General features: G+C 41.3%; 2 protein-coding genes across 12 annotated transcripts in view; one reads left to right on the top strand and one right to left on the bottom strand.

Annotated features, from left to right (window-relative positions):
• Positions 1 to 2,263, top strand: part of PDE8B (phosphodiesterase 8B) — a gene marked incomplete at both ends in the record, with an annotated part of 235,127 nt that extends 232,864 nt beyond the window's left edge. For all 11 annotated transcript variants that reach the window (XM_080704433.1, XM_080704430.1, XM_080704440.1 and 8 more), the window contains 2 exons: positions 1,504 to 1,633; positions 2,154 to 2,263. In XM_080704433.1, the coding sequence (XP_080560559.1) occupies positions 1,504 to 1,633; positions 2,154 to 2,263 (240 nt within the window). The remainder of the gene's footprint in view (positions 1 to 1,503; positions 1,634 to 2,153) is intronic.
• A 5,565-nt stretch (positions 2,264 to 7,828) lies between these two features.
• Positions 7,829 to 17,756, bottom strand: part of WDR41 (WD repeat domain 41) — a gene marked incomplete at both ends in the record, with an annotated part of 49,618 nt that continues 39,690 nt past the window's right edge. The window contains 5 exons of the mRNA XM_080710229.1: positions 7,829 to 7,981; positions 10,705 to 10,838; positions 11,763 to 11,851; positions 13,908 to 14,029; positions 17,415 to 17,599. Of these exons, the coding sequence (XP_080566355.1) occupies positions 7,829 to 7,981; positions 10,705 to 10,838; positions 11,763 to 11,851; positions 13,908 to 14,029; positions 17,415 to 17,599 (683 nt within the window). The remainder of the gene's footprint in view (positions 7,982 to 10,704; positions 10,839 to 11,762; positions 11,852 to 13,907; positions 14,030 to 17,414; positions 17,600 to 17,756) is intronic.

The following is a 17,756-nucleotide window of genomic DNA, read 5'->3' on the forward strand; positions in this document are numbered from 1 at the left end:
TTAGCACCAAAAAATAGGGACCTTACCATTCAGCTGAGTGATGTATGGCCTTACATATAGGAATGAATAGCATAAAGGGCCTAATACTCAGATTTCCACATTCCTTGAGGGAACTCCATGGCTTGAGACTTAAGCAAGTGTGACTGTCAGCCGTTGTTTTGTATCAGTAGTGCTCAGTGGAAAACAGCAGTTAGCTCAGCACAAAACTCACTTGCATGAGTGATATTCCTGGAGAGGACCATGACTCTGGTATGCAGCTTTCTGTGTACTTCCCATTTGCTACACAGAATACTAAAGACATACTCGAGCTGGGTGTGGTGGCACATGTTTGCAATCGGGAGGCTGAGACAGGAGGATCACGGTTCGAGAACAGCCTCAGTTACTTAGTGAGGCCCTTTGCAATTCAGTGAGACCCTATTTCAAAATATAGAATAAAAAATAAGGCAGGGAGTATAGCTTGGAGGTAGAATACCCCTGGGTTCCACCCCGAGTACTGCGTGCGCATGTGCGCGCGCACACATACACACACACACACACACACACACACACACACACACACACAAAACGCTCTCAAAGGCTGAGCATCAGTAAAATTAGTAATTATTACTGCTTCAAAGAGGTCATTCTTCAGTGAAAAAAAAATTTTTTTTCAGTACTGGAGATTGAACCAGGAGTGCTCTATCAGACTATCAGAGGTGTGTGTGTGTGTGTGTGTGTGTGTGTGTGTGTGTGTGTGTACTGGGAATTGAATCTAGGGGCATTCTACCTCAAAGTTATACCCCTAGCCCTTCTTATTGTTTTGGAAACAGGGTCTCATTAGGTTGCTGAGAGTTTCGCTAAGTTGATAAGCTGTCCTCGAACCTGCAATCCTCCTATTTCAGTCTCTCAAGTATTGGAATTACAGGCATGTACCAACACACTCAGCTTATTAAGATAGGGTCTCACTACATTGCTGAGGCTGACCTGGAACCTGCCATCTGCCTGCCTCAGCCTCTTGTCATTGGGATTACGAGCATGCACCACTCTGCCTGGCCCAAACTGATTTAAAAACAAAACTGTAAGCGTGTGGCAGTGAACAGCATGATGACTATTGCTCCTGATGCCATGGTGCCAGTTCTTGATTCTGTGAAGACATGGGTAGTTTTGCTTCTCTCTCAGTGTGAATTTCAATTAGTACTGTTATGAGTAGCAGCATTGGTCAGATTTTAAAAAATAATTTTGACTTTGCAATAATAAGAACAGATCACAGAAAAGGGGCTAAGCACCCCAAGATCACAACTTCAGGGGGGGCTATGGTGGGGCATAAAAAGGGCCATCAGAAGACCTGGGTGCAGTCACTGCTGCTGACTGGCGTCGGCCTACCTAACTCTCAGACCTTCCTGAGCCTCTTCCTTCATATACAAAACTGGACAGTGGTCACATTCACAGGGTTCTGATCATCAAGCTGGCACTGTGAGGCTCCTCGTGTGCCCACTGCAAGGCATGCTGGTGCTTTTCTTACAGACCGATGAAGAGAAGAGACAGGGGCTGCCAGTGGTGATGCCCGTGTTCGACCGGAACACCTGCAGTATCCCCAAGTCCCAGATCTCCTTCATCGACTACTTCATAACAGACATGTTTGATGCGTGGGATGGTAAGTGAGTGACTGCTTCATCTCCCACAAAGAACATTGTGTTATACTTTATGAAGATGAATTTTTATGACAGATTGGCCTAAAGGTAAATGAAATATTTTTTTCAATGAACTGTCAAGAGACTTGTGGCCCAGGAGGGTGGATCCATGTGAACTTTGCAGGAGACTCAAGTGGATAAACAAGCCTTCCCCTCTTCAGAGGACATGGCTCTGAAAGTGCATAGCAGCTTTTCCCTATAACTGTAGAAAACTCCAGGAAGAATGCAAAACATCCTGTCTCCTGAACTGCAGGTTCTTTTGATTGTCATGGTGAACAGCTTCCCAGCTAATTAAAAGGGACCGTTTTTAGTTCAGAAATAGTGTTTAATGGCTTGTCCTCACGTTTGTCTTTTCACTTGCAGCCTAGGCCCTGAGCATCTCCAAATTAGATCCCAAGCTTGTCCCATGGAGCCCCAGCCGATATGCTCCCGAGGTCCCATTTAATTTAACAATTTCCTCTTGGTTCTTTGATGTCCTTGCAGCCTTCGCACACCTGCCAGCCCTGATGCAGCACTTGGCAGATAACTACAAACACTGGAAGACTTTAGATGACCTTAAGTGCAGAAGCCTGAGGCTCCCATCCGAGAGCTGAAGCCAAGCCAGAAGGGACCTCATGACCCACGGAGGGCAATGGGAACTGTGGTAGCGTGCGCGAGAGGCTCTCCTGCACCCGGACGATGAAAGCGGCAGGTGTAGGTTCGGAGCAAATGTTTAATACTGACCTTGAATCACACAAGTCCCCAAATTTCATTTTTAGAAAGTTACGTTCCATGAAGAAAAACATACCTGTTCTTTTGAGTGATCACTTAGTGACAGAACAAGTGCTCGGCCAACTCCTTTGCTGTGCCGTCGCCCTGTGCGCCCTTGTCAACCGCAGAGCTGGCGCTGGCGGGAGCCCATCCCCTGCAGGGACCAAGCAGCTTAGCCAGTGTTCAGCTCAGCGCTTCCCAGCAACGGGCACCATCACTGTTTAGCTTCACTACTTTCCTCAAGAGCATCAGTCTGAAGGATTCATAAGAAGCTTATCTAAGAAAAAACTATGTAAAATGAGCAAAACTAGGACCAAATTGTGATCACCTAGTTAGCTTCACGGCTTCTGTGGCTAGGCGGTTCTGCTGGCTGATGGTGTGACTCCCAAGTTAGAAAACAGCCGTGACCGGTGAGTGTCCCTTCTAGACAGGTATCCACCCAGCCTCAGCCGGTGTCCCCTCTAGACAAGTATCAGTGCAGACTTGGCCCAGTGAGTGTTCCCCCTAGAAAGTATCAATGCAGACGCAGCCAGTGAGTGTCCCCTCTGGACAGGTATCAGCAGGCGGCAGAACCCTCTCTTCAGTAAAACAAATTCATTTGAATAGAATACCATGTGTGGCGGGGGAGGGAGTGACACTGTACTGGGGGAATCCACAAGCTTCCCTTATTTCTGGCTCACAGAGGTAGCCAAAAGGCACTATACTGAGTATTATATAAAAGCCATTAAATCTGAATGCCCTTAGACAAGCTTTTTTTAAAACAAGAAAACATTTATATACATTTGCTGTTTAAAATTTTTATTAAAACAATCTAAATTTTCTGGGTGTAAGCCCATGAAGTTTGTTGTGCCGTGCACCACCTATACGTATATACTTGGGGAGGGGGAGGGGGAAGTTTCAAGGTTCGGATATTTTTAACTTATCTATATTTGAGATCATGCCATTTGCTTTAATGATACAAAAAAGGGACTGCAAGATATGTAAATATATCAGAAAATAGGCATATGGAGAGGCAGTAAATACTATTTTAAGCTATTAATTGTATGCTAAAAGCTTCTAAAGCACAAGTGCATATTTTTATACAGCTCTTTTCACAACTTTCTGTGGTCTACATAAAGTCAGACTTAAGATCTTCCTTTCTCTTTTACCAGCCAACATTTCTCTGTGTTGTATTAGAAACTCAGCAAACAAATACCTTCATTTTTCTTTCTCTGTACTCCATGCTGCATTTTTAAGAGGTGTAAATAGAGACTGAGTTAACTGGATGGCTAATTACTTTTTCCAAACAAAACTTGGAATGCAGGACACTCAAAACTGGTACATAGGAAGAAAAAATGATATATCACTACATAACGTGCCAATGTTTTTTTCTATGTTTTGTACCAAAAATGGAAACATATATGACAATTCCATGCAAAGAAATGTATCTAAATTATTTTTGCTAGGTGATAAGAGAACTTGCTTGGTCAGGACGGCAGCCAGCTTTGTACTATATTGTGGCATTATGTAAATGTGATGAAATGTTTTTGTGATGTACTTGTAACTAAATTCCTACAGCCATTTTTCATTCCCTACAGCTGTTTTTATTTTACTTCTTTGGCCTAAATTTTTCATAATTTCAAACTTTGGGTTTAGTGTCTTTTATTTCCTGAGTCACACACTGCAGAACACATTAAAATCAGGATGTCAAAATCCCGTATGAAGGAGCTGAGTAATTTGCTTAGGATTCAGAAGCTTGCTTGAGCTAGGGGACAATCTTTTTCTGATCATGGTGACTTCAGCTCCAGTTGGTAAGTAACATTTATTAGGTGTCTGACATTTTCTATTTAAGCTTTATAGCTTATTCGGCGCTATGTCAAAGCAACTGCATATTAACTTCAAACTTTAATTGTGTAGATTTTAAAAGATTTAAAACAGCCAGGTTCTAGAGCTTCAGCACAGCTCTGCTCCTTATCAGTATAACCCTATAGTGTAGTCTTTGGAGATGCTAGACCACTAGTATACTCTTCCAAAGTCAGTCCTTCAGGTGGTACATGTATCACTGTCTACATAATATAAACTATTATAATTTCCTCTTATATTGAGTGTACTAAGCACCATGTGTTTGGGAGCCAAACTTATTTAGGAAAATGTAAAACTATCCAATTAGAAGTCACATTATAGCCGGGCGTGGTGGCACATGCTTGTAATCCCAGTACAGAGGCTAAGACACGAGGATCTCAGATTCACAGTCAGTTTTAGCAACCTAGTAAGACCTTCTGCAACTTAATAAAATAAAATAAAATAAATAAAAATAAATAAATAAATAAAAATAAATAAAAATAAAAGTAAATAAAATAAAATAATAAAATAAAATAAAATTTTCAAAATAAAAAATAAGATAAGGCTATGGATGTAGTTCAGAGGTAGAATGTACATGGGTTTAATCCCTAGTACCAAAAAAAAAAGAAGAAAGAAAAGAAAAAGGTACGTTATTACTAGCCAGAAGAAGGAAGTTAGTTATAAGACTGTTACTTGGACCAGAATGGATCCATAGTTTCGGTCATTCTTCCTTCTAATGAGATTCTAAAATTTGCTTGCCCTTGGACTCAGGACTGTTTAGCCTTCTGGGCAAGCAGTCATCATATCAGCACCCACTCAACTTGAGAGAAACAGAAAGGACGATCCAACATTTTAATTCTGTTATGTTGAATACTGACAGAGAGTGAGGGAAAAGCACTTTTAAATACCAATGACAAGGCACAGTACACAGTATTAGTTTTAATGTTGCACATATATTAAGTGCTGAAAGCTTAGCTTGAGAAATAGAAAAAATGTACATAAATAGATATTGACCTGAATTATCATTTTCTTCTAAATTGAAAATTCAATGTTTAGCAACAGTCTACATGTAATTACTGAGCAGCAATTGGGTTCATCCTTATCTGAGTCATGCTATTACCCTCCGGGTCTCTGAACTTCTGGTACTCATGAACAAAGCCACCAAGTCTACTGACCAGGGCTGGAGGCTGCCCTCTGGCCCTTTGACTAGACAAGTTTCTCATGGTGGAAAACTTGTTAACTAAGGGCATAATGACACAGGAATTTTCTATGGTACCATTTGATCCAAAACTCGTGTGGTATTGACCACTCCATTTGAAGAGATCAGGATCATAACACTAACTCAGAACAGTGTAACAAACAAAACAGTTTAAAAACTCTATGATTTCTCACTGTCTTATACAATTTAAGAAAACATCCTCACTAACTCATGACCTAATATGTATTTGCAAAGAAAAAGCTAGCTAATAAAGGGGGAATTAGGTCTACAGAGGAAAATTAAAGGTTATAGATGAGTCTAAAATAACTCAGCCTATGTGCTCAGCAACTTGATGCACTCAGACTAGATCACATCTGCTCAGCTTAGGATGCCGCTACCCATGCTCCACCTTCAGGATGACATCTTCCACGGCTGCCTCCCTGGGTCTCCTCAGCTGCGCCTTGGTAACAGTGGCTGGCTGACTAAAAGGGAGTGCTCATTTTCACATCCATATTCTTCCATGCAGTAATGCAGGTAGCTTGTTTCAATATACTTTTCTAGAAAACTGGTTTCATTGTTAATTGAAAGGACAATGACTGTAAATGTTGTCTGGCTTTCCTCCAAGGGCAGTTATGCAGATGTCCAAGCCTTTATCCCTCAGTCCACCCTCAGTTCCTGTCTCTAAAGCTGCTCCATGACAGCAGGCTCTACACAGCAGACTAACTGCAAGGCCTTTCACTCTTGGCCTCTGTCTCCTCACTGACTCCGCCAGGTCTAGATGGCCTGAACTCTGCTAGTCTTTGTAGTAGTGGTGAAAGTTAAAGCCAGTAAAAATGAGGATTTATAAATATTCCCCCTTAGAAAGGGAATGAGTGGGGTGTGTGTGTGTGTGTGTGTGTGTGTGTGTGTGTGTGTGTGATGAATAAATAAATTTGCAGAAGTGCTCTCTTAGGTTAGGATACGTAACATCAGTCACTCTGTCCTTTAACAGGATTCTTAAATCAGCAATTTAAGAATAATTCCAGCTGGGCATGGTGGCGCACGCTTGTAATCCCAGCATTCGGGAGGCTAAGACCGGAGGATCGTGGTTCGTGGACAGCCTCAGCTACTTAGTGAGACACTCGGCAACTTAGTGAGACACTGTTTCAAAAATAAAGAATAAAAAATAGGGCAGGGGGTGTAGCTCAGAGGTAGAATGCCCCTGTGTTTCATCCCCAGACCCCCCCACACACAAAAAAGAATAATTCCATAAATAAATCTACCCAGTTTTCACTATGGAGCATACTTTCTAACTTTTGGTGCTGAAAAATAAACATTAGAGAGCATTCTGACATGAGGCTGCTGGGGGTGAAGACGGCCCAGTTTCAATGAACACTCAAGAAGCCACCTAAGTGAAGCCTTTCTCAAGCATTTCATAATGTCCAAGGTGGGATGGATCAGGCACTTTTGGCTACAGCCCTGACCTTGGAAACACCGTGCCTCTTTGTGATCTAGTGCTCATCCTTGGCACACCTGAGAGGCAGCTGCTTGTTCTACTACAGATCTGGCCAGTAGTTTTCAGGCCAATTCTCACTAGCAAAGAGATGTACCTTCATAAGATGCTTATGGATTTGACTACATAGGAACTTTAGTTGTTAGGATCAAAAAAAAATTTTCAATGATTTAAACAAATGAATTGGTACTAAAAGAACTGAATAGTACAGTTCTTTTTTTTTTTTTTTTTTTTCTTTTTGGTGGTACTGGGGTTCCTGGAAGCCCTTCTACCTCCAGGCTACACTCCCAGACCTATTTTTACATTTTTTTATACTTGGAAACAGGGTCTCCTAAGCCAGCGCGCGCGGCTGGCTTCGAACCTGCGAGATCCTCCTGTCTCTGCCTCCCAAGCGCGGGGATTACAAGCGTGCGCCACCACGCCCGGCTTGTACAGTTCTTTTTTTGGCTAAGACTCAAGTCTGTTCTATAGCACAGAGTTACTACTAAAGAATCAGGAGAGCTGTAGAATAAATGACATATTTATCACAAAAATTCTTAACCAGGCTCTAAAGGAAAACAAAAATAAAAGTTCTATAGAATACTTCAATGTGGCTGTTCCCTCTATTTCCCACACTTCCCAAGGGCCTAAGGTTCAGATGAAGAAACACAAATGCAGCACTTACCGCTTCGACAGCAACACAAAGGGCAGTGGAAACTTGTGGTATGTCCTTTGGCGGGTGCACTAATACCTGAGAAACAATTTGCTGCTGGTTTATAGGTGTGCAAAGGACTCAGATGTGCAAAATTTTATGGACTGACAGAGGAAAAAATGAAATGATCAGTGTATTCATGTTTTTCAGAGTATACTCTGTATTTGATGATCAGGCTCAGTCACATATATTCCTAATTCCTTACACTAGACAGCAAGGTACAAGTCACCATTCTCCTCCAATTTCTGAAACAATTTTAAACTGCGCAATGCAGATTCTCGCTCTCCATTCTTCCACAAGATAATGAGATGATCAGCTGAGCAGGTCACTAGTCCATGGTCCTCAAAGTACAGGAACATCTGTAAAGAAATGTGAAACCACTGGTCAGAAGAGAAGAGGCTAGCACCAGATCACGTGTACTTGTAAGACACACCTTGAACACGCTTTTGAATTTGGATGTAGAACTATTTCATTTTTAAGTGTTGGTGACAGTCTCATAAAAGTATGAACAATATCTAATATTTTAATAGTCATAATTTTATTAATATTGCTCAACTGCAGAAATATAAGTAACAACTATTTTTGTGAAGCCCCAGAGTTTCTTCTGAATTTTACCACACTCTAAACACATGAGCTGTTGGTTTGAAGGTTCTGTCAAGTACTGGCCCTTCCACACCTGCTTTACTTCATTCATTAATGATGCACAAATGGCTATCAATGGATACAATGTCTGAATTTCAAATTTCCCAAGATAAACACTGGCTTTAGCTCTCTCTACAAATGTAGGTATTACACAACCAATCCATAAGCATTTACTGAGTGTCTTTGGTCTGTTTATGGCTCCTACCCTCAAGAAGGTTCTAATTCAGTTGTAAAAAACCAACCCTTCATTGAAACAATTAGCCACCAATGAAAGATTCTGTAATGAGACACTAAATAAAGTAGTACAGACGGGGCCTGCCACAAAGACTCAGAAAAGGCAAGATCCGGCTATAAAACTGAAGAGGTCACAGGAAACTTCAGAGAGAGAAAATTCTCCGAGTCAAGGGAAGGGAGAGGCTGGAAGCTGAGGACAGGAAGGCGTAGTGTCGATGAAGAGGGAGCACGGACGCCATGTGTGGTGTCAGAGAGGAGGTAAGTTAACCCAGGAAAAGGACGAGGTCCTGAGCAGACTGCACTACGAGAGGAGAGGAAGACATTAACAATAAGAGAATGGGTGCTGTCTCCAAGACTATATAGTTCCTGAAGACTCCAAGACAAGGCCCCAGGCAAGGACTCACTAATGAGCAGGGGTGAAGGGAAATTTTTAAGAACAAAACCTCAGGAAACTAGAAGAGACAGAATTGAGCACTTAGGTAGAAGAGTTGGGTCAGACAGTAAGGGTAAAAATACAAAAGTAAGGAAATTCAGGAGACAGCACCTAAGACAGTGTCTATACTTTCACCAATGGAGCCAGAGATGCTTTGTAAAAGTGCTGAAGGCTTGTTGTGTATGATGCTGCAGTACTTGGGAGGCTGAGACCAGAGGACTACGGGTTCAAGGGCAGCCTCAGCAACTTACCAAGATCCTGTTTCAAAATATAAAATAAAAAGGGTTGGGGATATAGCTCAGCATAGAATGTCCCTAAGAAGATGAAGAAAATGGAGGAGGAGGAGTATTAGAAGGAGGAGGAGGAAGAAGAGAAGGAGGAGGAGAAGGAACAGGAAGAGCTGAAGTATCGATACTTTTGGGAAAATTTTTATGAATCTGACAACTAATGTGTCATTTTGAAGGTCTCCTCCACCATATAAAACCCTTTAACAGGTCTCTACTCTTAAAAATGAAGTCCAAACTCTTCAGCCTTACATTCAAGGACTTTCATAATCTGACCCCAAACTACGTTCCTAGGATTCTTCTCTGACCAATATCTGTTCACGGGAACCCAATGCTCCTGCCCAGCCAATCTGTTCTTTGCCACCCAGTCAATACTATCTTTACCCACATGCCATGCTCATCACCCCCAAACTACTCAAAGCCACCCCAACAAAAACAGATAAAAGCCAAAAGCCTGTTAGAGGAAAGCAGAGGTAAGTATGTCACAGTACGCCACACGAGGGGCGAGGCTGTGAATCCTCCTTCCCAACCTCGAGTCCCGTTATCTTCTGCCAACAGTTACAAAATTCAGCAAGAGATGTCTCTCCAGAGTAGAATGTCTGCCCCTCATAAGTCCATCATAAGTAGCTTAGACTAACAGCTTATTATTTTGTCTCTCTCTTCTCCACTAAAGTATAAGATTTCTGAGAACAAGAATTACATTCTACATTTGTTTGGAAACTCTAGTAGTTAATACGCATGTAATCTAGTATATATACCAAAAATAAAGGGGACACTCAGGAGGCAGAAGGCTGCTGCTCCTAAGCATAAATGCCCTTTCAAATGAAAGGTAATTCATTCTTCTGTTGCTATGAAATAATTTAAGAAATTTAAGAAATTCATTACTCAGGGCCCTGCTTACACCATTACACTGTTACCAGACCCAGTCGCCTCTTTATTTTGACTGATCTTATTCCTTCATTACAGGAAATGATGCCGCTAGTAACTATTAATGTATTTGGATTTCCACAAATTAGAAGTTTACACATCTCATAATTTTTAACTAATTTTCATATGTGCAAAGTAACATTCAAGGCATAGGGTTTTATAAAGCTAACAAATGATTATCCATCAAAGGCAAGTGAAAACAGTACTCTATTCACAAATTTGATAGAGGTCCCTAGAATTCGATTCTGTTAAGGACTTAACTCTACATATATAACCACAACCGCTAACGTCCCCTCTCTGTTGACTGTTAGACATACATATTCAACATTGTTCATATCACTCTTATTGTCAGATCTATCTCATAAGCTCATTCTTAAAAGCAGTATGTTCTTGCTTCCTCAGTCCCATCTGACTACCCATACTACCGTACTATTCCATGGTCTGATCCAGTGAAAACCTACAGAGGAGGAAGAATAGGTCTTCATGAGACCATGTGAACAGAGAGCAGTGTGGTGCAGAGGCCAGGACTGCACGGACACTGTGCACCTACTAGACACAGTACCTCTACGGAGGATGAGTGTCCGATCAGATCGCCAATGAGCTCCAGAGCACACAGTGTGGCACTTTCTTGCTGCTTTTTAATGGGTTGGCTAGCTTGTTTGTTCACTCTTCCAAATCCCCACATATTAAAAAAACCTAGAAAAACACAACCATTTCAGTCACTTCCAAAACTACTGTGTTCTTACAATAGTAATCTGAGACTAGAAAAAGAGAACATTTAAATACAAAGATGTTCTGTACTTACATCAGTCAAGGGATAAATGGATGGTACCAGGTACTACATTATTTCATCTTTGCTAACTAACCAGGTTTGTTCCTAATCTCTTTTTATTGTCCCCACTCACCCATTGGTGAAGGTATAGTAACATCACATAACACACACACACACGCACACACACAGAGGAAAAGGGAAGTAAAAGGCATGAATGGTAGAGTCTAATTGTCACAATTTAGATCCATTGATAAAAGGGATGGAAAGCTATGTGTGTTGTCAAACATAATACTCTAAGACTTCAAGTAAGTCAAAAGAACCAGAAGAAATTAGAGACGCCAGCATTACTAAGGATTGGTAACTAATTCATTCAAATATCCAGGGTTGGTTTTCAAACCAAACACCTAAAAGTCAAGAGCTCATGACATTATGCTAAAAACACAAATTGCTTTTTTTCCCCATAAATTGAGTTCAATGTTAAAAATAATACTTCAAGGCTAAAGAATAGTTTCACATCTAATGGTACAAATTTTTTATGTATTAGTCAGAATTACAAATAATATAAATAATTACTTCATTAGGCAATTTGGTCATTCAAATTATAGGAAATTATACTTTTCCCTCAAAACAGTAAAATTTCAGCTGAATTAAAGAAGCAGTGCCACATTACGACAATTTAAAATGTGAATCCTAGATCCCAATTACCACACACGTCCTATCATCAATGGATGCCTGTTTGCACCATGTTCTGTATTACTACTATGGTTTCACATAATTCCATTTTTTTCCCTGAATGTCATATGAGAGAGAGAGAGAGAAAGGCAAGTTTGCTGGGAAAAGCCACACACCTGTTGGTACGGGTTCAGCTGTGAGCTGCTGTTTTTCTCGTAACTCCCAAATGCGTACACTGCCATCTTCTGAGCATGAGATTAACTGCCTGTCAGAAAAGAAAATCAGTCCTACAGAGAGAGCACACCAGCGGCTGCCAAACGCTAAATCTGCAGCGAAAGAAATGAGTGCAGCCCTCAACTGCTTTTGCTCAGCTCTTGGCAGAGGTGGTAAAAATCACAATTGAATATGGCCTTACAATGTTACAATGTAAACTAAACACAGTCGGAAAGGCGCACATCACACTATGTGGCACTGTCTTGGAGGCCATAAACTAGCTCCATTTTTTTTTTTTTTTTGGTACTGGGATTGGACACAGGAGTGCTCCACTGAATTACACCCTTAGCCCCTTTTTTATTATTTCAAAATAGCATCTCACTAAATTATTACACACTGGCCTCAAACTTGCCATTCTTCTGCTTCAGCCTCCCAAGTGCAGGGATTACAGGTGTGCACCATCGTGCCTGGTTAATTATCTCCTTTTTTTTTTTTTTTTTTTTTTTTGGTACTGGGGATGGAATCCAGGGGCATTCTACCTCTGAGCTATACCTCCAACTCTAATCTTTTAATCTTTATTTTGAAACAGAGTCTCAGAGTTGCAAAGGGCTTTGCTAAGTAGGTGAGGCTGTCCACGAACCAAGATCCTCTGGTCTCTGCCTCCCGAATGCTGAGATTACAAGTGTGCACCACCATGCCTGGCATTATCTCCATTTGTGTGTGTGTGTGTGTGTGTGTGTGTGTGTGTGTGTGTGTGTGTGTTACTGGGGTCCCTGGAAACCCTTCTACCTCTGGGCCAATTTTATACTTTTTATTTGGAAACAGGGTCTCTTAAGCCAGCACGGCTGGCTTTGAACCTGCATAATCCTCCTGTCTCCACCTCCCAAGTGCGGGGATTACAAGCATGCGCCACCTGTCGCATTATCTCCATTTTAAAAAGGCATTCAGGAAGGTTGGGGACATAGCTCAGTAGCCAAGTGCTTGCCCAGCATGCACAAGTCCTTGGGTTCAATCCCCAGTACCACCAAAAAACGGGAAGAAAAAAGCATTCATGAACACAGGCATAAATGTCATTTCACAATGTCCTGAGAAGCCCTCTTACTATACTGCTTCTGAGGGATCCACTAAATTTATCCTGCATGGAAAATGATATTAGCCAGGCGTGGTGGCCCACACTTGTAATCCCAGCATTTGGAAAGCTGAAACAGAAAGATCGCGGTTCACAAGACAGCCTCAGGTACTTAGTGAGGCCCTTTTGCAACTCAGTGAGACCATGTTTCAAAATAAAGAATATAAAATAGGACTGGGGATGTAGTTCAGAGGTAGAATCCCCCTGGGTTCCATCCCTAGTACCACACACACCAAAAAAAAAAATGATACTATTTCCAAGCTGTGTGTGGTGGTACACACTTGTAATCCCAGCATTTGGGAGGCTGAGACGGGAGGATAGCGGTTCTCGGACAGCCTCAGCTACCTAGTGAGGCCCTTTGCAACTCAATGAGACCCTGTTTCAAAATAAGAATAAAAAATGGGGCTGGGGGTATCGCTCAGAGGTAGACTGTCCCTGGGTTCCATCCCCAGTACAGAGAGAGAGAGAGAGAGAGAGAGAGAGAGAGAGAGAGAGAGAGAGAGAAAGAAATGATACTATTTCTTTCCATAATTTCATCCCTAGAAATTGAGCTGCCAAATCTACCCTGAGAGGAAAACCCTCACTCAGAAGCTTAGACAATAAGGCACCTACCATTTGGTTCTGGCCATAAACACATAACAAGTATAAAAAGGTAGGTTTATAGAAAATATAAAAAGATAAATGACTACACTGTAAGTGCCCCCAAAGTCTTTTACCTGATTAAATAAACACTGAATCTTAAATGATCTTTTCTTAGGATGAAATTCAATGTAATTTATTCGAATCTTGCTTTTTCTAAGTTTTGTCACATACTGTTACAGACTCTTCAGTTAGGAACAGCCATGGGGCATTCTCCATTACCAAGAGAACACAGCAGGTCAAGCCAGAGTCAGGTAACTGGCCAGCAGAGAAATTATACCGGTGGCCCTGGGAACCGTGACTTTCTTTCATCTACTGCAGAACAGATGGGAACATGTACCTGTTTGGAAGTTTGGCGACGTGCAGGACATTGGAGTCATGTGCAGTTTTCTGGCAGGCAATCACACGCTTCATTTGAAGGTTATACACATATAAACCCCTTCCAACTGCAGCAAATACATTCTAGGTGGGGGGGGAGGTTTAGAAATGGGTATAAAAATGGTACTTACTACCAAGTGTAATAGATTCCCAGCCCTTGTGTGACATCAGAAAGCCACCGTTACTTTCCCTATTCCAAGCCTTCAGCCCAAATTACTGTACTGCCCTCTGAAGTCTAAAAATGTCAAAGCACCAAGGAAAGTTTCACGCACAGGGAAGGTCGGACACAACCATTAACACAGAAGAGACTGCAGGTCAGGCTCCTCGGTGCACTCTTTTCCTCACTCAAGTGACAGCTTGGGGGTACAGCTTTATTTTCATCCACATAACACTATCATGGGAAAAATAATGTAGTCTTGTTTGCCTGGAAAATGTGAGTAAAAGTTCCCACATTCCACATCTTAAGCAATCAAGAGACCTACATAAAAATGATACAAGAACACTTCTGCAGGGTCAGCATCGTCATAAAGGTTCTCTGAAGGCTTCATATAAACTTTTTTCCATGTGGCCTTAGGAATACCTTTTTACTAACATGACTTCAATCTTTTGCCAGCCCTTTTGCCCATGTTCATCTCACCTTAGCCTCACACCGTCTTCTTAACGTGGGAAAGGCATGCATTCTTACCATTTCACAGGAGAACAAGTTAAACTTTTTTGTGTGTGTGTGGTACTGGGGTTTCTGGAAGCCCTTCTACCTCCAGGCTACACTCCCAGACCTATTTTTATATTTTTATTTGGAAACAGGATCTCGTAAGCCAGTGCGGCTGGCTTCAAACTTGCGTGATCCTCCTGTGTCCACCTCCCAAGCGCAGGGATTACAAGTGTGTGCCACCACGCCCAGCACAAGTTAAACTTTTAAAAAGTTTCTAGTGATATGGGAAATCTCGAGTCTCAGAGCCAAGGTCAGGTTACTCCAGTTCCTTGACCTTGCCTTATACCACACCACCTTGATTCTGAAATTATACTGTCAGCTACTAGATTTTGGGTAACGCTGGTCTCCAAATCGTTCATTCGTACTCAGTAGGTACCCCGAGAGGTAGACCTTTCAAGAGTCCCTAGAGATTCCCTCCCTGTTTTCAGCCAGAGACCATGGGCTCTCCAACCCTCTCATAGGCTACAAACCTAACTTGCACTAGCTAGACCACAGCAGGCTCAGCAGAGTCTGATATGGATTGATCCCCTTGACTCTCAAGATTGGTTCTCTGGATCCAGTAAAGCAAGCTGAGACCTTCCGCCAAGCGCACTAAAGGAAAGAGCTAGTCAAAGTACTAAAGTCTACAGCCCCATGGATTGCATTCCAGGCAGAGGCCCCAGAGGTTCATTCTGTGGACCAAGAAATCCGCAGAGTTTCAGTGATTTATCCAATCCCACAAAGAAGAGTATAAATACAACTAAAGAACTCATGAGTGCTGGGCAGCATTTATTCAAGAGACACTCACTCTATGGATCACCCATCATCAATAACTAATGGGAGATAAAAAAACATGTAGATGGAAAAAACAACAAAAGAAGGAAAATTAGGGAAAACTACTGCTTTATCAAAAATTTATAGCAGTTAATAAAGATCAGTAAAAAATTTTTGAGACTAAAGGCAATGCAAGTTGAAAAAATTTTAAAGACAAATTTTTTACAAAAGTGATAAAAGATCTAAAATTAAATATGTATATAATTTTTTGGTTTATAAGAAATGTAGTCTCCATCTTTTCTAAGACCATATTGTTTTTATGATCACAAAGTGGGATAAAAAGAAACTTTACCTTTGAATATACATGTTTTTTTTTTTAAAGTAAAACAAAATGGGATACAAAGAAACTTAATCTTTGGGTATACATGTACTTTTTTTTTTACCTACTTATCCTATTCTTTTATTTTTAAAGTAAGAGAGGCACAAAGAAAATTAAATCCTTTTCCTTTAGAACACACTACTAAACTTTTTGTTTTGTTTTGTTTTGTTTTGTTTTGTTTTTTTGAGTGCTGGAGATTGAACCCAGGGGCATCTATACCTCCAGCCCCATTTTTTATTCTTAATTTCAAAACAGGATCTCACTAAGTTGCAGAGGGCCTAAGTAGCTGAGGCTGGCCATGAGCGAACCTGTGATCCTCCTGTCTCAGCCTCCCTAGGACTGGGATTACAAGCGTGTACCACCATGCCTGGTTTACAACTTTTAATAAAAATAATGGCATGCAGCTAGGCAGGGTGAGGCATGCCTTTAAATAGAGGGGGATGGGGAAAAGAAGCTTTTTTTCACTTTATTTTGTGCCTTTCTATTCTAACTTTCTAGTTACATACATGCCATTGTTGTTGTTGCTGTTGTTTGTACTAGGGATTGACACAGGGGCATTCTATCTCTGAACTATACCCCCAGCCCTTTTTTGTTTCTTATTTTATCTTTTTATCTTTTCTTTTGAGACAGGGGGACTTGTTAACTTGTCTACGTAGGCTAGTCTTGACCTTGCAATCCCCTGTCTTAGCCTCCTCAGTAGCTGGGATTACAGGTGTGTATCAGTCTAGCAGAAAAGATTTTGTTTTTTCAGATCAGAGTCAAGATTCAGGACTCCACTGGTGAGATCTTTCACAGCACAAGTGTTTCAAGAGCTCACTGTCCAGACTAACGTATAGAGAACAGCAATTTTCACCCAATGACCTTGCCCAGGACATCAGCAGACTCATAGACAGACATTCTTGAAATTTTAAAAGCTTTCCTCTCAGCCGGGCGTGGTGGCACACTCTTATAATCCCCGTACTTGGGAGGTGAAGACAGAAGGATTGTGCAGGTTCTAAGTCAGTCTAGCTGGCTTAAGAGACCCTGTTTCCAAATAAAAATATAAAAATAGGTCTGGGAGCCGGGCGTGGTGGCGCACGCTTGTAATCCCCGCGCTTGGGAGGCGGAGACAGGAGGATCGCGCAGGTTCGAAGCCAGCCGCGCGCGCTGGCTTAGGAGACCCTGTTTCCAAAATGAAAATGTAAAAATAGGTCTGGGAGTGTAGCCCGGAGGTAGAAGGGCTTCCAGGAACCCCAGTATCACAAAAAATAAATAAATAAAAAATAAATAAAAGCTTTCCTCTCTCTAGGAAAGACACCAAAATCTTCATAAGGATTCTCACAGTGTTTTTAAAACAACATGAGGCATCACCCTCAAATCCACTGAGATTATTTAACCCAACCCAAAATTTCGAAGAGGTTTCTAAATCGTTGGCTATGTAATCACTTCCTCACCTCAAAAATAGGAGCAAAGACTAAAATGCTCTTAAATATAAGTGCTGTTATCTTTGTGAAATATCAGACCATTTTTAAAGTACATCTTAAAAACACAGAGAATAATTGCTTTTCATGTCCATCATGAGATAAAATTTTAAAAATCAGAAATTAGGCTTATTTAAAAAGCTTATAGATAATAATTTTTTTTACCTCTTTATCACATGTGAAATGGTTAATAGAAATGTCATTTGTTTTGTGACAGAGTTTTATTTCTTGCTGGGTGTCCAGCTGTGGAAATGGGTCCCAGAAGTTGCGTTCATAGGCCTGCATGCTCCAGTCCCTGACATCCCAGATGATCAGCTCTCCAACGTGGGAGCCAGTGACAAAACTCAAATCTAGGAAAAGTCACAGATGCCTCGTTAGTTGTCATTTTCTCCAGGGTAAAATAGAAGCAAATGGAATGCCTAGTAGTGATGTGCTCTAAAACCACAAATCAGAACAGTGAGATACCGTGTCAAGCCAAACACAAAGATTCATACAACAGAATAAAAA

Source organism: Muscardinus avellanarius (assembly GCF_963383645.1).
Source record: "Muscardinus avellanarius genome assembly, chromosome: 1".
Taxonomy (NCBI): domain Eukaryota; kingdom Metazoa; phylum Chordata; class Mammalia; order Rodentia; family Gliridae; genus Muscardinus; species Muscardinus avellanarius.